Source organism: Biomphalaria glabrata, chromosome 6 (assembly GCF_947242115.1).
Source record: "Biomphalaria glabrata chromosome 6, xgBioGlab47.1, whole genome shotgun sequence".
NCBI lineage: Eukaryota > Metazoa > Mollusca > Gastropoda > Planorbidae > Biomphalaria > Biomphalaria glabrata.
The window spans coordinates 10092648-10115955 of NC_074716.1; the positions used below are offsets into that span (position 1 = coordinate 10092648).

Genomic DNA, 23308 nt, shown 5'->3' on the forward strand with positions numbered 1-23308 from the left:
ATTGCTACTATCAGCCATCTATTTTTCCAAATCTCATTTGTCATCATCTCCCCTTTTGTGCTCAAAAGCAATTTTACCAATCTGACGAATGCATCTCAGTCGAGGGCATCGATAAGATGCATGAGAGACATGTCCTAACTTGTCTTTATTTATCCGCAGCCTCCCTCAGGTGTCTGCATATGTGCTTAGTGCTATTCAGCACTGCATTTTTTTAATAAGATCTACCCAACTATTTGCTATCAAGAGTCACCTATTGCCTTTGTGCTTAGTGCTATTCAGCACTGCACTTGCCTATTTGCTGTTTAGTGTCCACACGACACGACTATCTCTATCGCTATCGCTATCTGCAACTTACTGGACTTATCCTGATAACTACACTGCCCACGACAGATCAGCTCTGCCCGCAGTAACCTTGTGCCCACGGTATCCGGCCACCCGCCCTACTGTGCCCACTACAGATATTAGAACTTTGGATTGAGGATCTACAAGAACTATATCACCGGCGTCCCTATACCCGCTAGAGCTTCACCTCCAGCTGCAGAACCTCAAGCTCTCAAGCCAGGACACAGCCAGCTGCGATACTAACAGGACAACCAGCTAAGTTCAGAAGACAAAGTGACATACTCTCTTATTAAGTGCAAGAGTGATGATTAAATATATTAGTGATTAGAGATAGATGCAAACCTTCCCCCATTTTATTCTTATATGTAAATATTTATGTAAATAAATATTCTTCATTTTTAACTTTGTATCTTTCTTTCATTGCCTGTCTCGTTGCGTGTCTGCTTCCAATTTATATGCTGACGGGTTGTTGTGTGATATCTTTAAAAATAATCATCCCCTAGACATTAAACGCGCCAAACACACGTCACCATCCCCTACCTATCACAACAACAACAACAACAAAAAAAAAAAAAGAAAAATACATTAAAATTAAACAAAATATTTTTTAAAAAATCATCAATCGACTTCTCTACATGGTTTAAAAACTTTTGTAACTATATTTATACATTACTGAACATATGATTATATAAGATTAAGGTTTAAAAAAAAATACTATTCTAGTTAGAGTAATGTTGTGAAAAAGTGCTGTAGGAAGGCAGGCCCACCTACTCTCATTAGTCTTCTACTATCGGCTGTATGTGCCTACTGAATTTCAAAGCTTATATCAACTAAAATTGTCTGTCTGGCAAAAAGTTTGTACACATTATTTTCTTACACCCTATTTCATATCAAGATGAATTTTTGTTTAATTATTTATTCAACCTGACTACACTAGAAATAAAAAAATGAAACAATAATTTAATTAACTGTTGGTACTTAGTTATTTTGTTATCTTAAACAAAAAAAAGAAATTGTTCTTGTCAGAAACTGTGATTGAAGTTATAGCAGTCACATTGATTAAGCCTTAGCTCTGGGAGAACATGTTTTTTTATGCTAACACAAAAACAGTAACCCAAATACACCATTCTCTCCCCTTCTTTTTTCAACTGGTCCAGACAAGTGATAGCATCATAGCTCACTTGAAAAGCTAAACGCATGATAATGGGCTAAGCAAAAAATTGTGTAAACATCTTTGTAATTGTACATAATTATTAGTTTTTTCTAGATCTATCACAATTTAATCGCATGACTGATAAAAACTAATGGATAAAGTTACACGTAAAATAATCATTGTATTTTTAAAAGTAATTTTTTTGTACGAAGCTCAACTTGCTCTGTCTTTCTGCAAAATGTTTATTTAAGTTATTTCCTCCACACTTATTTTCAGATTAAGTTTAAACTTGCACTTGACTTATATTAATTTTTAAACAAATTTCATTTATTACTGGTAATTAATTATTTAGTTTGATGCCGATAAGGAAAATGAATCATTCAGTATTTCCAAATAGGACCTATGTAGGAATTTGACAACTTAAAAAATTGTAATTCTATTTCTCCCACAACCCTTTCACGGATCAAGTTGTTACTATATCAGCACTTGCCGTTCCTTGGGATACATCAGTTGCACAAAGTGGGTAACTGCTGTTTGGGCGACATCGCTCCGACTTAGCTAATACAAGGCATTCATCACATTTCTATAACATTATCCACAGTATCTTCACGACATTTTTAATTAAATATTTTGTAGGATATCAAATAAAGGAAATACCTTCTACATTATTGTCAAATATTGTTATATGTGCCGAGTTCTTCCTTTTAGATTAGCTTTTTTTTTAAAGGATTTTCTTATAGTTTGCTTTTAAATAATCGAATAACATTAAAAGGTTTTCATCCCCAGGCACCCACGGCTGCAAATTTTATTAGCAAGTACGCTTCAGATGGTAAATTGAACGCTATCAAGGCTGTAGAAGCTCTCAAAAGTTTTTATCAAGGTGCTGGCAGTCCAATCATCCGCATTTACGATCACGTGATTTTGTTTACTGGGTAAGAACTTACGTAGCATTTAAAATAAGGGGAGAGAATAGGGGCGTCAAAAGTAATACATACGTTGTGAAAAGAGCATTATCAAACTTGCTTCAATTTGTGTAAGGATAGATAAGGGAATCGTACTAGAGCCTTAGTTACGATGAACCAAATCAGAACTTGTACACTGCTCAATGTTAGTGATGGGCAAAAGTTAACTAAAAAGTTGCTAACTTTTAGTTTAACTAAAAAAAAAATAAGTAAAGGCCAAAGTTTAATTTCAAATAAAAGTGTACACAAAATCCTAGTTTAATTATTTTTTTTAGTTACAAACTAAAAAGTTTGATTACAAATTTTACAAACTTTTTTTAACATACATACCAATAAATATTTAGATCTATGTAATTTGGAGAATATATACCATGAGTAATAGAGAGGAGAATAAACTAGAGGGTGTCACTAGAAAGCCTTTTGACCTTTACCCTATAAAGGCCGCTATTCCCGCCAACTCAAGGTATTTGAAAGGCGAGAAAAATAAACGTGTACATTATATTTCTAGCAAGTTTCGCTGTTTGATAAATCCTGATAATTCCTTGCTTCTATAAATCTACATTTTGCTGCTTTTTATTAAACACCAGTAAGTTCCTGTATAGCTGCAGGCAAAGAATTTTGCTTTACTATATAGATCTAAAAGAAATGTCGACTCTTTTTATTTTAAATTTTTTTACTAGATTTAGATTTAAGTCTAGTGACGTCTAAGTCTATTAGTATTAGTCTATTACTACTATTAGATCTATAGTCATAATAGTCTATATTTAATTATTTTAGTCTCTTAGTCTTAAGTAGAGTCTAACTCTTAGTAGTCTTAGTCTAAGATCTAGATGTAAATTTAAAATTGTAAGTCAATAATATAGATAATGTCTAGATCTATTAATTATTAATTTAATTGAAATCTATATTACTTTACCTTATTAGACTAGATCTACTAGTTTAGAGATTCTACTATTCTAGAATTAGAGTCTAGATTAGATCTAGATATATCTAGATTACTTATTATGCTAAGACCTAAGATGCATAGATGATAGATCTATAATACTAATAATAGTCGTCACTATACTAGATCTAATACTAAATTAACTAAATCTAGACTAGATCTACATCTACTTCTATTATAATTATACTTATATCTACTATATAGATCTAGTATTATCTACTAGAGTATATAGATCTAAATACCCATACCTAGTTATAATCATAATTATAATGATCTAAAATCTCTAGATCTAGAGTTACTATGATATCTACTAGACTAGACTCTATCTAAATTTTAGATCTAGTAGTAGTAGTACTAGTATTTCTTAGATTTTTTTTAGATAAAAATATTAATTATTTGATCTAGGTCTAGTAGCTAGATTTAATTCTAGATCCAGATTATATTTCTGATTTTTAATCATCATTTCGTTTGTAGAAGATATTAGATCCAGAATATTCTAGAATTTAGAGTTAGTTAGAGAGTCAACATGCAGTTTTATCATTACTTGGACAATTAGTTCTAATTTCTTTCTACAATAGAATCATTCTAGTGATTTTATTAAGATCTACATCTATCCCATAAAGACATTTAAATCTTTTTTCATGTGCACAAATAGATGTTAATTACATTTTGCTAAAGAGATTGGTTGTGCCCTTTATAGTTTTCATGTTTGGCTGTGTCGTCCTTAAAAAAGTCAACATAGTTAGTAAAACAATAACTAAAGTTTCTTAGTTTAGTTTAACAATTTTTTTTAAATTTGTGATTAACTAAAAGTTTAGTTACTTTTTTTTTAGTTCAAACTTAGTTTTAGTTAAACTAAAAAAAATTTAGTTTAGTTCACATCACAACTCAATATTAATTGAACCCAACCAACGGTTCTTACCAGTGGCGTCACTAAGGGGGTTGCGATCTATACCGGGTGACGCCGACTAGAGTAAACGCACGAGCCAGATGGAAACATAATGATTTACTACGCAGCATCGCAATTTTTAATGTAAAAAAAAAAAAAAGTTGGTGTGACGTACTTTCACAAGGCAGCTGTTGATTTGTTACACGACAATGTACCGACATTCCTTTGAAACTGGTTGAACCCAATACTATTTAGTAATTTTGAGTTCAGATTTGTGAGATGAATGGAACCAGGCTTTGACTGTATGCAAGTTTTACAGACTTTTTTTTTGTTCAGCTTCATTGAAAATTTAAAATGTCAAACAAATTTTGCAACACTTTTAACACCTATTGTGCATTTGAAAAATAATGTTATGAACCTGCTGTGTACACTGTCGTCATAGAGATGGCGTGCTCTAACTTTTGCACTGTTCGAGACGAGACTCGTAATCTGACATTAGAGATACAAGTTTAAAGAAAGAGAAGAAACTGTGCTAAAGGTTAGGGGTCGGCAATATGCGACTCGCGAGCCACATGCTGCACTTTGAATGTTAAGCTGCGGCTCTTTAATTCCATGCGCAAATATTATGTTTTATCCAAATATTAAAAAAATAGTTAAAAACATGCCTTGAAATGTAATATATTTGCAGGTGGAAGATATTTAACGTTCTTTTGCCGTATCACGTTATAAAGATAAGTCTTGCGACATAAAAGACACGGCGCTAGTTTGTCTCGTTGTCAGATATATGTCTTCCTATAGTCCAAAAAAAATAGAAATTTATAGCATTGCTACCGCTCTCCTGACAAACTTGAGCAAGAGATACATCTAATGTGGTGCTAAAATACCTTTTAAACAATATAATCGACATAATAAATAAAATCATTTCGATAGCAACTGATAGAGCCAGAAGTAGGACACAAACATTGCTCCTTTTTTTTGTTGCATAATACCTAAAAAAATGTGCACAAAACATTGCGTGCGAAATAGTTAAGGTCAGGAATTAGATAATAATGATTGCCAACAGCATCTTGTCAAAAGGACTCTACTATCGTAAGCCTAAATAATTCTTAACGAAATGGAGACTTGGTATTCCGACCTCTTTCGTTACAATAAAGTGCGATAGCTTTCCAAAGGTAAGGTGTTAAAACGTATTGCTTTGTGTTTGTATGAAGTAAATACATTCCTGAATTAAAAAAAAAGCATTAATCATTAGAGAATGACAAAATGGTTGCGATCATTTTACTTTATGGTGAATAGAACAGCGAAATTAAATTAGCTAAATCTTAAACAAGTAAAGGAAAACACATTCTATGTTTTGGTATAAGAATTAGATTGTTTTGAAGATAATTTTTTTTGCATAATATATTCATAGCGTCAATTCCTTCATGTTCAATTTGTAAATCGATTTTGCTATAAAACCATTGCCACTGTTGACACGAGTTACTTTATCACAATTATTAAGAAAAATTCAAGATTCATTTGCTTAGAGATTTGAGCATTTCAAAACAAACAAAAAATGTGTTGCATTTATACAAAACACAAATATTTACGAAACCCACATTGAGCCATTTGGAATTGATAATGGATCTATATATATGCAATTGATCGATTTAAAAAGTAAAGTTTTGTGGGTTGGAAAATGTACAGAGTTGGAGGTCAAGAAATTACTTAACGCAACAAAAGCGGACAGCTTTAAAACAAATGATGAGGCACTTAGATCTATATTCGACTAGACTAGATTGCTACAGTCATGTGAAAAAGTTGGCATTAGGTAGGCTGACTATCTTCGGATCGGCATATTCGTGCTTGCATGAATAAAATTAAAAGTAAAGTAAAAGACCAACTAACATATGAACATTTAGAATCCTGTTGAAACTAAAAAATGTTATGAGCCAAATTTATCGAACCTTTCTAAAACCATGCAAAGACGCTGTAAAATTGTTAACTTAATAGTTTGATGTTGAACTACAAGTCAGCGTTGTATGAAAACGTTCATCTGTTCAAATTTTAAACTTAAACATATATATATATATAACCAAACTTTATTTTTTAATCGAAAAATCTTATTTATGCGAGTACTATTTATTGTTTTTTAAGAAAAAAAATTGTGGCTCTTTAAAAAATATTGACATTTTGTAACTTGTATTTTATGGCTCTTTCGACTCAAAAGGTTGGGGCTAACTTCAGACCTTGCTAGTGTTTGCGATAACATTTAAATAAACACCTTTCCTCGTTTAGTTGCTACTTCGACAATTATTTAATTATTTCATTTTAGTGACTAGAGAACATTATGAATCTGATTATTTAAGGATTCTTATTACGGAAGACTTATGGAATGTATATGCATGGCCGGATGTAATGGAGGACAGGTGGGGCCTCAACTTAGGGCCTTTACAAGAAATAGGCCTCCTCAAAAGAGATAAAAATATAACCGAATTTCAACAGGGCACAGACTTTCGAATTTTTCTTTTCTAACTATTTTTCACTTTTTTTACCGCCGACAAAAATGTTTTGATTAAGTAGTATACATTTCTAGCATGCTCAAAATTAGTAAATTACGCTCCGGATTTAAGACAGTGCGTTAACCAAAGGCTTCATCTTCCATAAACTCAAAAATATACATATCTAAGAACGGCATATTAATATATATTTTTTTAAAGAAAATGAGATTACATTTAAAAGAAGTAAATTTTTTCTTCTAAAATTAAGCATGATTGGTAAGTATTGTACTCATAATTGGATCGTAAATAAAGCTTCTAAAAATTGAAGTTGCTTTTACAAAAAACCTGCCCCGAGGCATTCGTATACATAAATTCTTGAAAAATTCTTCTGCATTTCTTAGCCCTATCCTTGACATTTTGTTGGTTCATTTTTCTTGCTTTATTTTGGATTGTCTTTCTTTGGTATCAACTTAAAGGGTGCGTAACATTTAATATTGGTGCATTAAAAGTAGACTAAATATAGAAATTACTAGGAAAAGTGTATATATATATATATATATATATATATATATATATATATATATATAAGTCAATATGTTTGATTTGTATAGAGGTTTTGAGACTGTTTCTATAGAAGGTAATGAAAAAACATGGCGACATTCTTTGTTTAAGCTACAAAGAAAATATTTCTAAGTAACGCCTAGAGAGTCAAGGATCTACGAGAATATTAACCAAGAAGGGACAAGAAAATGTGTTGGCTATAAGGACGCACTACATAGTTACATATAAAGTAGCGAAATGAAACCTTTTTTTCGACAGTGAACATGTAAAAAAAGGGAGGGTAGTCTCAGTAATGAAAAAATGTGTCATGAAAATAAGAAATCTCAATTTAAAACCAAGTCGTATGTTTTCCTGGCTGATTCAGGCAACCCATTCCATTCTCTAATGGCACTTAGGAAGAAGGAGTACTTGTACGAATTCAAATAAATCTACTGCTACGATGTCCTGTGTACAATTTGCAATTAGAATGTTTGTAACGGACCATTTGATTCCAATCTCTAGTAAACAACTTAGCCTTATCTTCTTCTAATATTAGGTAAACAGCAATTCCAGTTTGATTGTATTATTTTAGTACATGGGGAAGTGCTACGAAGAGCAGGGGCCAGGACATCCACTCTGCTATTAGCAACAGACGCCCAGGCTGGCTTGGCCACGTTCGTAGATTGCCAGTAGGATGATTTCCACATTCAGTATCGCGATGTAACAGAAGGCAGAAGAGCTGCTAGTCGCCCACTTTTACGATATACGGATGTATGCAAACACGACATGAAGCACTTCAGAATCAACACTAGCAGCTGGGAAAAAGTGGCACTGTATAGATCCACACGGAGAGAGAGCATAAAAGAAGGATCTCGGATTGCAGATGCCATACACAACAGATGCAGAAACAAGGGTGAAAATGCAACAGTGCCTGGTGATGACATATGCTAAAATGCGACCGCAGTTGTGTATCAAGGATTGGCCTCTTTAGTCACTCAAGAAGTTGCAAAAAGAAAAGATCTTCTCTCGAGACGTAAAATGCCACAGATTTGTACATTATTTTCAATCTTCGACTTTGAAAATGTTCCAACTATTGTCGCCCATCTTAAATAACGTATTTATTAGGCATAGTAGTTCTGGATCCGATTCCGCTAAAAAATTGGGCAATTTTCCTTATCCGGCCAAATTTGGCTCTGGTCGAAAATCACTGCGGGTTATTTTGCTACTATGTAAAAAGGACACAGTAGAACTTCCTTGTCTATTAATATGTATCAAGTGGACGTGTTTCAATTTGTGTCTGTCACGTCATGCATTTAAATTTATAAGTCTAATAAAATAATGTACTTATAAATATGCACCAAACAACTTTTATTACAAGGACAAGGCGTGTTAATATAAAGAGAAATGAAACTTATTATTATAAATGCACATTATATACAGGAATTACTGGCACATTTTTACTTGACCATTTATTGTTTGGACCAATGAAGAGTGCGCTATCTGCGAGAAGGTTTCCGTGCTTCCTATAGTCGTTTAGTTAGCACAATAGGTAACTGCTGATAATGTATATGTCTGTGGCTACAAGTTTTTACAACTTAGTTCCAGTTGTTGCTGTTTCAGAAGAGATTCCTTAATGTAAGTTTGTCAACCTCGTTAGCGTAAGTTGAAGTGTAACGAGTTGTCGCGTGACGCTACAAATTGAGAATATATGGAATATGCTGCTTAAGACGAAGATGGGTCTTGCTCTTAGAGTGTCTGCAACTAGTTACACAGAGTTTTAGTGCGAAAAATGCGGTCTATAGGGCAGATGACATAAGGGTCATCTGTTTCTGTGGCCATCGGTAAATGAGATTTTCACGTGGACAGCACAACGACCAACTCCTTTATTTTTTCCCAACTAATGTCAGGTACACATTAAAGCTGAATGAACTCAGAGGCGCCCTAACATCCAAAATTAAAAATCACAGTCTTCATCTGGATTCTAATTCAAAACCCCCAGGTTTGGAAGTCAAGTGCTTTACCGCTTAGCCACCGTGCCTACGAATGCGAAAAGGGCGGAGTGAAATCACTCTGTAAAAGAACAAAAATAGGACGGGGGATACTCATAAATGATACCGTTAATGCTAGAATAACTAATTATATTATTCAACAAAATAGTATAGTAAAGCCTTGTAGAACTGTACAGGCAATGAACGCCTCATTCCAACCATAATTACTATAGTACTTTTACAATGAACGTTTCAGTTATCAAATGACTACGAATCCAGAAATTATATTCTTTCTCGATAATTATTTTTGTATGTATTTCAAACTAAAAAAAGTTCACTGTTTTATCAATGCTTGTGATTCGTCCGTCACTTATCCATTATTTTTCCCCGCTTGTCTATGGCTATTAAACAACAAGAACGACAGACTCGTTTTCAGATGAATGAATAATTAAAAGCTTATTGTCATAGGTTGCTGTATGTTGCCAGTAGTCGTCACTGTATTATTTCTTCGCTATTTAACTTGAGGCGGATTCTTATGTAGAATTAGATATTGATATTAGATCTAAATATCTCAAGAGATTCCAATAACGAAGATCTTTAAATTCGAAATAAAAAAAAAACTTTAATTCAGAAACTAGGAATCACTCTCAATATACAAAAAGTACAAATAAAACTGTAATAAATGAATATCTTCTTCCAAGCTCGCAAACAAATAGATTCAAATAAATATTAACTAGTCGACCGGCGGCATAGCATACGCCGTAATTTTTTTAGGGCCGGGCTTGGGCCACTGCAACCTATGCGACCACAGTGGGCCCCGCACTTTCATAGGACCCGGTTAATTTTAGGTGTATAAATTATTAAATTAAACCATTGTATAAATTATAACAGACTTCCCGCGGCCTCCTGTCGATTTATCAAAAGCTCCTGGAAATCTCCTGAAATTGCAAAATATACGGAAAAGTTTATGAAATATCCGGAAATTATTCAAATCTTTAAAAAACGCATACATATCTCCTAAAATATATAAACAAAAATTGTCATTTTGGGGTGTCATTCAATAAGGAAAATGCAAATACTACGGGCGATAAAAAAAGGCATTATGTATTAGCCGTAATTGTGTAATCTGGTGAAAGAAGCTTCTCGCGTCTCAAACTAATGAAAATTTACTTTACTTCAACAATTCTCGTAGATAGATTGAAACGTTTTGTAACTGTTGCTATTGAGCGTGACCTATGTAGGAAATACAATTTTCATGATACACTGTAAGACTTCGCTACACGCAAGGCTCGTAAAGTTCGTGGGTAACTATCCGCAGAAATAAGAGAGTGATTTTTCCTTTACTTCTCGTTCAAACTGTTAAGAAAAGAAGAGAATTATATATATATATATATATATATATATATATATATATATATATATATATATATATATATATATATATATATATATATATATATATATATATATAGATATAGATATAGATATAGATATATAGATAGATAGATAGATACTACCACAAAAAAAATATATGCTACTTGTCTACTCGAGTTTCATCTCCAAAGTAAAGCTATTAAAACCACCTAACCATATACCGAATTTTCCTAGGCTAATCCACGCTTCAATCATGTGTTCAGATGATGTCATAGGTTTTTTCCGTCTTTAGAATATTCTAGCAAAAAAAAAGCGGCGCTAAATACTAAAAATACATCCGGGATGAGTTAAATTTATATATTTAGCTAGGCTGAAATATGACACTTATCCATTTGTATGTTGCAGCTATGACCTCTTTAAATACGAAAGTTCTGGTAAAATTAATTACGCATACGTAGGTAAGTACCATTTAAATCTCAAATTAAGTTCTATGTATTGCGAAGCTTAGATTAACTCTGTCTGTCTGACTTTGTGGAGTCTCGTACAAGTTATTTTGTCTCTTATCTTATCTTATATAATACAGACGTTACTTCAAAAAAGATAATAAAGTCCAACGCGTCATGTATTTAGTCATACATATTAACCAATGACTGAAATTCTGCCAAGTCACTGGTTTACCTAGCTAGCTCAGGCAACCCATTCCTTTCTCTAATAGCACTAGGGAAGAAGGAGCATTTGTACAAATTTGTCCTAGCATATGGAATGAGGAATGTGATTTATCTTTGTGTCTTTCTGAGTATTTTATTATTATATTTTGTATTTGAAGATTATTATTCAGTGTTTTATGTATAATTGCTACTTTCTACTTTTGAGTCTTCTGTCCTGAAGGCTTTCTAAATATAGTGATTTTACTAAAATTTCTCTTCACATTTTTCGATCAAGTTAAAACTTTGTCACAATACGCATTGCACATAAATCAAACAGAAAAAAAAGGATATAATTAATAAATTAATTATTCGTATATGATAAGTACCAACTCTTTTAGTTGCTAAGATGTTGAGGCTCTGTCAGTCTCGAACAACTTTTTTATCAACTCATTCCGTCTGACTCTCTGTTTGACAAAAGTTTCTACACATTCTTTCTCTCACACCTATCTTTAGAGTAAGCTGAAGATTTGCTCAATTATTTCTTTTATCTGACAAAATAAGAATTAAAAAAAAATCACATAAACCAATTAGTTAATTAACTATTTGTGATAAATTATTTTGTTTGATATCTCGGACTAGGTAAGAAAAATAAGCCTTAACTTTTGTGGTGTTAGTTACCGTTATACTTTGTAAACATAAAGTTTTAAACTAACAAAAGATATTCTGTTTTTCGAAAGAATCTCACTGACACAGGGCTATGTATATTAGATACTAGTCGTATGGTACATGTGGCCTGAGAGTTTTAATTTTCTTGTCAATAATATAGTGTATTAGAATAGTTTTTAGATAGCGTGGTTGAGAGGCTAAGTACGCTTGAACTTGGCTTAACTTGGCTACCTATAAAGAAGTCTCTAAGGTTCGACACCCGACTCGAGCAGAGCTGTGTTAACTAAATGCTTAAAGGTAGCACGGAAAACCTTTTCCTAGATAACCCTCCCCACTGGTCCACAAATGTGATGGGACCATAGTGCTCAGAGCATACATAAAAGTAGCGCTATATAAAAGATATAATAATAATTTAAAACAATTATACAAACAATAATATTAAAAATAAAGCAAATGCATGAATGTAAAAATAGTATGAATGGTGCTGTTAAAATAGCTAATCATCCTAAATATATTTTTGCTACGAAAAGATTGATTTGCTTGTATATATATTGAGATCTTTAACCTAGAGTCTTATATAGTTTTGACCTAGATTAAACCTAGAATCATTTGTTTAAATTAATTAAATAATCTACTTTCACCACTAGCGGATCTAGAACTTTGGAGTGGGAGGAGGGCGATTTTTTTTCAAACACCAATCCTAGCGCCCAGTAAACCCTAACCGTGCGTACAGCTTCTCCAGTGAAATTCGCCGCCAAAATCGTTTTCTTGCATTCTTCACTGAAGAAAAGTATTCTCCTGACATCTACAGCACATTATTAATCAATGGAGTTCGGGGCGACTCCAAAAGCGTTTTCTTCCAATCTTCACTTCAGAAACCCATTCTCATGACATCTACAGCTCATTATTCATCAGTGGAGTTCGCGGTGAAGCCCCGACGCCAAAAGTGTTTTCTCACATTCTTCACTGCAGAAACCCATTCTCCTGACATCTACAGCTCATTATTAATCAGTGGAGTTCGCGGCGAAGCCCCGACGCCAAAAGTGTTTTTATTGCATTCTTCACTGAAGAAAAGTATTCTCCTAACATCTACAGCTCATTATTCATCAGTGGAGGTCGCCACGACGCCAAAAGTGTTTTTTTGCATTCTTTACTGATGAAAAGTATTCTCCTGACATCTACAGCACATTATTAATCAATGGAGTTCGGGGCGACTCCAAAAGCGTTTTCTTCCAATCTTCACTTCAGAAACCCATTCTCCTGACATCTACAGCTCATTATTCATCAGTGGAGTTCGCGGTGAAGCCCCGACGCCAAAAGAGTCTTCTTGCAATCTTCACTGCAGAAACCCATTCTCCTGACATCTACAGCTCATTATTCATCAATGGAGTTCGCGGCGAAGCCCCGACGCCAAAAGTGTTTTTTTTTTTGCATTCTTCAATGCAGAAACGCATTCGCCTGACATCTACAGCTCATTTCTCATCAGTGGAGTTCGGGGCGAAGCCCCGACGACATAAGTGTTTTCTTGCATTCTTCCCTGAAGAAACGCATTTTCCTGACCTAAAGCTCCCTATTAAAAAAGGACCTTTTGAATAGTGTTGTAAACTATTCTAATATGAATTTTTAGGCCCTTAATACATTGCAAATAAAACCGATTTGTTCCTTGAAAAGATAAGATATTTAGATTAAAGCTTTGAAGATCGCCGCCGAAGAAAAAATTATTCGATAAATAATATTCAATATAATTCAAGCGTAAATTGTGAGTTATAGTCCCAAATTTATGTAACTAGAAGATATCAGATTAAGCAAAGGTTGGAAACGGCGACTTCGAAATTACTATTATCGTTTAGAACTCATCTCAATCGTGACTCTTCTACTGAAAAATTTCGTTTGAATTTTAACTTTTCCAAAGCAAAGTCTTTTTTAAAATAATTATGATAAATTAATGTGAAATTACATAAACTCTGTCTGGAAAGGGTAGGGGCAATAGACTGAAAATGATTAATCCTCGCTCCTTTTTATAATTTCTTTTTATAATTGCATTTGGCATTATAGAATAGGGGTGGGGCGAAGAATTTAATTTATAGCATATATAAATTATATCAGTGACAGATTTTTTTTTATTTTGTAATGTATTAACTATAATACAAAAAGAAAAAATTATTTGTTTGTCGATGGGGGGGGGGGGAGGCGATTAATGTATCGCCCCTCCCACCTGGTACAACCATTTTGCATTTTATATTTAATAATCATAAACTTTGAGATTAGAGTGTGGTGCGACATAATATACAATGGATTCACATATCAATACGTAGTTTATATTATATAGATATTCAACTAATTGTGTTCACAAACTATGAATTCTCCGTAAAAATAGGACCGCCCCCCCCCCACTAAGAGGGCTAGAGTGGGGAGGGCAGTACAGGCAATCGCATACCCCCTACCCCACCGATTCGGCCAAAATACCAGAAGGAGAGAGACATAATATAAAATTTATCTATTAATTCAACTAATTTTGTTCACAAACTATGATGTGTCCATAAAAGTTGGACCGCCCCCCTCCCACTCAAAGGGTTTAGGTGGGAAGGGCAGTAGAGGTATTCGCCCCCCTCCCCAATCGGTCTACAGGGGAACGACATAATATAAAGATCGGTTAAAATATCAATAAGCTTTAATCATATATATATTTAATTGATTCTGTTAGCAAGCTGTGATTTCTACAAATAAATTGGACTGCCCCCCTCAATCAAAAGTTTATTGTGGGGGGCGGATTGATGTCATCGCCCCCTCCCAACCCCACCAAATCGGCCAACATACTAGAGGGGGGGGCGAAATAATCTAAAAATATGTTAAAAATATAAATAATTAGTATATATTATTAACATAAGTAATAAATTCGTATACAAATTGTGTGAATTCTAATCTAAAATTCGTCCGCCCCCAACCCCCTCCCCCCCCCCGAAGGGGGGGAGGTCGGCCGAGTGTGGAGCGCGATCGCCCCTACCGCCCCCCCCCCCCTGGATCCGCCAGTGACTCACTAAAAATTCATGATCTATCAGTTTAAGATTGAATTTAATGTTAAATATGCATATTAATTTTTTTATAATAGAGTATTCAATATCACTCTTATAGAGCCTCATTTGCATGTCCAATTTTAATGTGTTTACTCTGCGCATGTAAGGTGTAGGCGACACATGAATGGAACTATCAAAATGTATGCCAACACGGCTTCGCAGCTATAGCAAACGAATGTAAAAAAATGTTTGTAAAATGTTTTACGTGTTTCGGATATTCCTTCAAAGTTGAAGATAGTTTACTTCCTAGTCCAAACCTCCCGCAGGACAACTGGGGATGGGAGCGGGCAGGGTTTGAACCCTCGACCGTCGTTAAATCCGAACGACAGTCCAGCGCTCAAACCGCAAGACCAGGCAGCCATCATGTTCATATATGAAAAAAATACTGAAAAAAAATAATAAATTGGAGATAAATTTTATTTAAATATGAAATGAATGGGCAATATTTAGTATGTATATGTGTTAAAGTAAAAAACTATTTTTGCGAAGAGTAGTTGTAACATCTTTATAATCTTAAAGTTAAATAAGGCTTACGGTTCGAGAGAATTTTAAGTTATACGCATAAGTAACCTTTCAGTCTTGTCTAATGAAAGAATTACGTCAGGACGTATCAATACGCAAATATAACGAACGATTTTATGTAAAAATGCTTTTTAAACACAACTTTGAAGGTTAATTTTATTAAAAATTGAAATCCATAGATAATATTTTGTATTTTTATGTGCCAAATAAAAAAAAAACATATTTGTGCAAAGTGTATTTCTTTAAATTAGACCTAGATCTAGTTCTTTTCGATCATGTCTCATGTAAAAGCAAAATTTCATCTTCCTTTAGGTTACGCTTATCGGGACACTATGTGTCGAACAGATGGAACTAGCTGTTCTGTAGTAGAAGACCGCAGAGGATTTGCTATGATACTAAGTACACATGAACTAGGGCATAGGTAATCATTTATTAACAGAACATACTATTTATTTGTTCTAAATAATTGTATTATTCTTTAGCTTGCTCTATTTAATAAACAGGATAGTTAGATTTAATAAAACTATCTCATAGTCGATGACAATACAAATATCAATAAGAATAAAATAACCAATTAATAAATTAATTTAAGTAAACAGGTTCCCCATTAAGACCTCGTGGTCTATAGGGAATGTGATGTAAAGGTCATCTGTTTCTGTGGCCTATGGTTAACAAGCGTGTCATGTAGCCAACAAAACGACCAACCGCCTTTACTTTTCCCCAACTAATCCCGAAATTAAAAATCCTAGTCTTTACCAAGATTTAAACCCAGGATCAGAAGCCAAGCGCTTTACCACTTAGCCACCACCTATCAAAAATCAATTCCTGGGTAATTTATTTATGTTATTTTACATAGAAAAAAGAAGCTTTTTTTGTAGTATTAAGATATATGGAGGTTCAAATTTCGATGAAACTGGGATTTGATTTTTAAAATCTTTATGACGCTATAGAGTCCACCCAACACTAATGGCTACCTGACATTAGTTTGGAATGAGCAAATGTTGGTCATAGTGTTGGCATTAAAACACTCTGCTTAACAATTGGCCATAAACATAGATAACCTTGATATCATCTGCCCCTTAGATCAGTGGCGTAGCAAGGTAGCCGTGGGTCCGGGTTCAAGAATATCTTGGTGGCCCCACTTTAACTAATAAGATAAATGTAAAGTGAGACAAAACAATGGAATAATTTATATATATAGTACATTTACTAAAAGGCATTATAAAACAAGTAGAGTATCTGTCACTACGTTTGATTCAATTTGGACTCAGACAAGTCATTAGAGTGTCTTAAAAGTCAATGTTTGTTCTATGTCTTAAGAGAATTAAACGACTTAAATATGTTTTAAATAAATAAGAAATATTTTATGAGTTCTATACTTCACACATTTACATTCCTAAAACTTTTAGGGGAAAACTTTTAAATATTGATACAAAATATAATCTTATCCTACTTCCATCATCTAACAGTAAATAAATGGAACATTTTTCTAAGACCAAGACTAAGACTAAGACTGCTTTATTGATCCTTAAAGAAATTTGTTGTGATTAAAGGGACTCTTTTCTCATATAAAGACAACACAACAGAAACATACACATAAATTCAACAGACACAACATAGGAAGTTCATTCAGCAACCACAAACAGGCATCTTGGTCTTTTTCATGTTTGCTGATCAACGAGTTGCGTTGATATCGTCTGACCGAGTGAGGTACGAACGAGTTTTTGTATCAGTATGTTATGTATCAAAGTCAGTAACCAGTGCACCTGTTTCAAGACTTTTGACTCCAACTCGCTAAATGGAAAGAACACAAAGTGCTCTCTGTCACAGAAATTATTAAATAATTTTTGATCAACCGAAATTTCGAAAATGACTACTATTCTGAACACTTGATACAGACAAAGCGAGAAATAAGATGCATCCTAAGACAATGTTTGGAAAACATGATGATAAATGTAGTTGTCTAAAAAAAATCCAAAAACTATTAGCCAACATCAAACCTAATAAAGTAACTTGACCTGATAATATCCCAGCTAGATTACTCAAAGAACTAAGCAATGAGCTAGCACCAGTGTTCAAAATACTTTTTCTGGCATCTCTTATCCAGGCCAGAGTATTGTTTCAAATGACAGTGATAGATAGAGGTCAACGTATGACCCCGGCGAGATAACACAGCAGCGGGTGTTCTCTGGAATGTACATGTATCAACAAAGACAGGATGTGACGTGTCCTTACGTGTTATTCCAGAAGGTACTAGCAATGTCCAGTGACAGATAGAGGTCACAAATTGTGACCTCGGCAAGATGACACTGCAGCCGATGTTTTCTAAAATCTACATGTATAAACAAAGACAGGATGTGACGTTTCCTCACGTGTTATTCCATAGGATACTAGCCGAGTTTGTGCAACTTCGGACAATCGATTAGGGACTCTATATAAGCCAGAGAGTTAATGTGAAAGTCAGTCGTATGGAGTCGTGAGTGAGTCGTCGGTACTGTTGTCTACTGTGCGAGACAGTAGAAGAGAGATGTGTACGACTCGATGCATGTTAACTAGGGTAGAGTTAACTGGAGTGGACTACTGTCGTTAAAGTCTATACAGCGTACTACAGTGGACTTGAGCCGTTACAGTCGATACAGTCGATGTAAGACGTGTACGGCTCTGATTCGGTAGACTTGAATACGACTTGGTTCAGCTTAGGGAGACCTGGAGCGACACTGGGAAGTGTGTCGTTGGTCTGTTCTGTGGGATACGGCTCGATGCAAGCTGAGAAGAGATGAATTGTAACGAAGTCAAGAGATGAATTGCAACGAAGTATAGCTAACTGTAAACTGACAGATATTGTACAGTCTTCTACGCTACATGTTACAGTGACGAATTGTTAGAGTTAATAGTCATTGAAGTTATATGAAACTGAAAGTTTGATCGACAAGTTCTTTGCAGTGTTTTTATTTGTTTGCGTACTAATACATTTAGCCAGAAGATTTAGAAATACGTAACAGTATCAAGGCACTGGAAAGAAGCTAATGTCACCCCTCTATTTAAAAAAGAAGAAAAATCAGACCCATGAAACTACAGACCAGTATCACTTACCAGCATCACATGTAAAATCCTAGAACACATAATATGTAGCAACATCATAAACCACTTAGACAATCATAATGTCATCACTCCATACTAACATGGCTTTAGGAAATATAGATCATGTGAAACACAACTAATAGGACTAATTGATGATTTTTCAAAAGGTTTAGATAACAGTGAGCAAATAGATGCTATCTTACTATATTTTTCCAAAGCTTGACAAAATTCATCACCATAGTATGCTTAAAAAATTAAAATATTTCGGCATTAATGGTCTATTGCATTAGTGGATTAAAAATTTTCTGATAGGGAGAGAACAGACTGTAATAATAAATGGCTCTAAATCAACACTAATAACAGTAAACTTAGGTGTACATCAAGGAACAGTCTTAGGTCCACTACTATTTTTAATTTACATAAACGATTTACAAATTTGCATTAGTTCAGGAACAAAAGTCAGACGATTGTATAATATATAGAACAATAAAAACAACACAAGATACACAATTTTACAAAGAGAATTAGATGAAGTACAGAAATGGGAATCAAATTGGAGCATGTTTTTCCACCCAGAAAAATGTCAGTTGTTAAGAGTAACAAAAAACTAAAACAAATTAATTCCACTTATCTTATTCATGGTAAACCAGTAACACAGACTAAAAGCGAAAATTCCTAAGTGTTATAATAAATGAAAAAATAAGAATATAATACTAAAATGTTATTTAACCTTGGTTAGGCCAATAATATAATATGCGTATTCTGTATGGGACCCCTCAACTCAAGAAAACATTAAGAAACTGGAACAGACACAAAATAGAGCAGTGAGATTCATAACACACCTTTAGTAACACCTTTAGTAAAATCACTAAATTTAGAAAGCAATCAAGACAAATGACTCAAATGTAAAGTAGCAATTATACATAAAACACTGAGCCATAATCTTAAAATACAAAAACAAAATAAAATAAAATACTCGGAAAGACACAAAGATAAAGGCACATTCCTCATCCCTTATGCTAGGACAAATTTGTACAGATACTACTTCTTTTCTAGTGCTATTAGAGCATGAAATGGGTTGCCTGGGCTAGCCAGGAAAACCAGTGATTTTGAAGAATTTATTAAGAATTAATTAATCGGCTTTCCCCTTAGCTAACTTTTTAAAAACATTTTTTTATTTTCTATTGCTTATATATAAATGTTATATTGACTCACTCGGTCTGTCTGTCTGTCTGTTACACAGTGTTGTACAGTTTATTGCTCCCACTTTCCATTCTCAAATCAAGTTAAATATTTACACAATTATTATTTGTAATTAACTGTGACAATACGAAACATACACTCGAATGGCCATTATAGTTTTTCCAACAGATCGTGAGAAATTTTCCTTATCCATTAGTATTTTGTCCACCCATAACTAAATTCTTCTATAATTTATCTCCCCTCGTCTGGACAACGAAGCAAAACTCGACTTCAAAAATAAACTAGCTTCCTTGTAGTTAAGTTTTAATTATTGGCCGATAGACTGGTGATCACCGACACAATTGACTCAGCACCAGCATCCCCCCCACCTTGCCATTTAGGATAGGCACCGCCCTAAGAATAGTGTGGTACAGTCTGGACATAGACATATTCGTTAAACGTCCCTACTAACACGATAGGCAACGAATATAGACCATAAACCTGACCTAACGCCTGATAGCTCCGGTATATAGACCATAAACCTGACAAAACGCCTGACATCTCCGATATATAGATACATGTAAGAAAATCAACGAGCTTTCTTGCCCACCCGTTCAACAAAAAGTCCCATCTATATATAAAGAGAGTCCAAAGCATTCTAACACATACAACCAAACACTCTCTTCCGACTAAGTTTGATTCTTGATATTTCATTAGGAACAAACGGTTGAGTGTAAATAGTTTTACTATACTTGTTTTATTTGATAAGAATATGTGTGTACACAACTATGTTCCCCGTCATCGCGTTATTATAATTTTACTTTATTTTATATGTGCATTGCATTATTTTATGTCGATGATATAACTTCTTAAAATATTGAAACCATAGTGATCTATTCCTTTATTATATTTGATTTGTTATATTTTACCATTCCTGAAACAATTAAAAACAATGAAATAGTAATTAATGTAAACAAAAACTCGTGAATCTAATTGCTATCTAAGAACTTAGTTTACCGTGCCATAAAGAGCGTATGTAAAATGAATTATTTTACATGTTCAATGTATCCATTATAATGTATGTGCATTGCATTATTTTATGTCGATGATATGACTTCTTAAAGTATTGAAAACATAGTGATCTATTCCTTTATTATATTTGATTTGTTATATTTTACCCATTCCTGAAATATAGTAATTAATGTAAACAAAAACTTGTGAATCTAATCGCTATCTAAGTACTTAGTTCACCGAGCTCTAAAGAGGGTATGTGAAATCAAAGTCACAACTCGTTTAACATATATTTTACATTATGCTTACATCTTTGTGAACTTATGGTTTCTTGGTTAGTATGGTTTTGATTAATAATATCAAACGCTTATCATTGTAGCTTGATCCCTAGCATTTTATTTTTATCTTATCCTTAACTTTAGTGTCCTATGCTTATTCTTCACTTTATTATAATTGATAACTTATAGACGTAAATATATTTCATGAAAGAATCTTGACTAGTATCATCCTACATTGTATGATAACACATGTATTGTGGTTATCTCCCTTGTGTTTTATTTATCATTGAGTGTTGTGTGATTTAAGAATCAATGCCTAATTGTTTAAATACCTCATTTGGATTGATACCAATGAATGCATCTAAATAATCTAAATGATTGCAAAGGCGTATAAGAATCCCTACTCAGTGACCGGAGCCGACCACACCAGATACCCCACCATTACGTACCTATCAGAAAATGTATTGTCTACTGTTCCTGGCCATAGAATATTAAGATAAGATCCAATAGAATGGAAATTCAGTTTGACTACAATTGACAATATCAGCCCAGTGACCATAGTGCCCACAGTGCCTACTGCCCAGTACAATCTGCCCAGTATCCAGCCCAAGCTGTCCACTGCCCTATAGCTTCTGCCCACTGCCGACTGCTAAGAGCAACCTTTGGTACAGAAAATAAATTGGTGTAAGTTATCACGGCCATCCACCAGCTACAGACCACAGCTGAGAGATCACTACTGAAGCCTAACCTAGAGACAGCTTGCATGGAGGACATCCCGAGCCAACGTCCTTAGACAGAGTCCGATGACCCATCCTTCCAGCTAAGAAATATAAGTAGTCAAAACATAGGAACTCTCATTCACTCAATAATTAGCAATCTGTGATAGTTATTATTTTAAACATTAATGCATTTATTTCATTTCTCGGTTATATTTTTTTGCTTAATCATTTTATCTTTTGTAAACTTATATTCATTAAATCATTTGTATTTATAAATTTAATACACTGGTCTGTTCATACTGTTAGTTGCGGTGTATATGTTAAAATATCTTGTATATGTGAGCGGGATGAATAAATTTAATTACTCCTAGACTTTAAAGAACGAGCCAACAATAATCATTAAATCATCTCGTCACACTAACAAAACTTAAACTAATTAAGACATTACCTATCAATTAATTCTTTAGCGGTAATGATTTTGTTAATATATAAAGGGTTAGGGTTAGGTGATATGAGATGTGCATTATTAAGAACTTTGGATGTAAATGGGAGATGTTCCCCTTAGATAAGCTTTTCTAATGTATTATTTAAACATGGTATGACATTATTTTCTACAGCCTTTCAGCCAAACACGATGGGGATGGCAACTCCTGCTCTAAGTATGACAGATACATTATGAGTTCTGGTGAATTCAGGAAGCAAACTCCGGAAACAAAATATAATCCATGGCAATTCTCTTCCTGTAGTGTCAATTACTTTACAACCTTTTTGACTAAGATTGTTAGCAAAAGGTTAGTTACTTGATCATTATTGTAACATTTTTGTAGCGGCCACCTGTCGAAAGAAAAAGCTTCTATTCTTATTACTTTTGTGTTATCTGTGCGTCTGTCAGGCTTGGTACATATTTTACAAAGGGCCAATTCAATCGAACATGTGAGGGTGAAGTTTTGAAATCAAGAAAAAAAAAACTGATTTGTGTTGGATGTGGGTTTGAGTCTAAAGTATGCCAGTTTATAAGCTGCAAAACTAAAGAAATAGCATTCATTTTGTAAACCAGAGGGGACTGGACATATGGGAATTTGGGCAAATGTCCTGTTCGCAGCATCCAATTGGTTTGTTGGGGAATGGGGCGCTGAATGGGTCACTTTAAATGAAAGTAAGCCCATAAACTATTAAATAATCTTCTATTCTACGTAACAATAAAGGGGGGGGGGGCGTTTATGGAAATTGCCATTTGGTCGACTTCCATCCCCTCCCTCCCTGTAGCGTTGTGATAATTTGTATAGATAAATCTTACAATGTGTGTAGAAAATAATAAAATTCTTGTCATTAAATTAATTAGATTTTCTCCTTAAAAATATAGTTAGAAAACTCTAAAAATAAGAAAAATGAGTTTGTGTACCGATGATTATGAGGCAACAATTGGCTTCAGGGTTTCAACCCTCACCGGTGAAAAA

General features: G+C 33.9%; 1 protein-coding gene across 5 annotated transcripts in view; it reads left to right on the forward strand.

Moving 5' to 3' along the window:
* LOC106068867 (uncharacterized) overlaps positions 1–23308 on the forward strand; it is a 122051-nt gene that overhangs the window by 35100 nt on the left and 63643 nt on the right. For all 5 annotated transcript variants that reach the window (XM_056031608.1, XM_056031609.1, XM_056031607.1 and 2 more), the window contains 4 exons: positions 2282–2427; positions 11077–11129; positions 15893–16001; positions 22469–22642. In XM_056031608.1, the coding sequence (XP_055887583.1) occupies positions 2282–2427; positions 11077–11129; positions 15893–16001; positions 22469–22642 (482 nt within the window). The remainder of the gene's footprint in view (positions 1–2281; positions 2428–11076; positions 11130–15892; positions 16002–22468; positions 22643–23308) is intronic.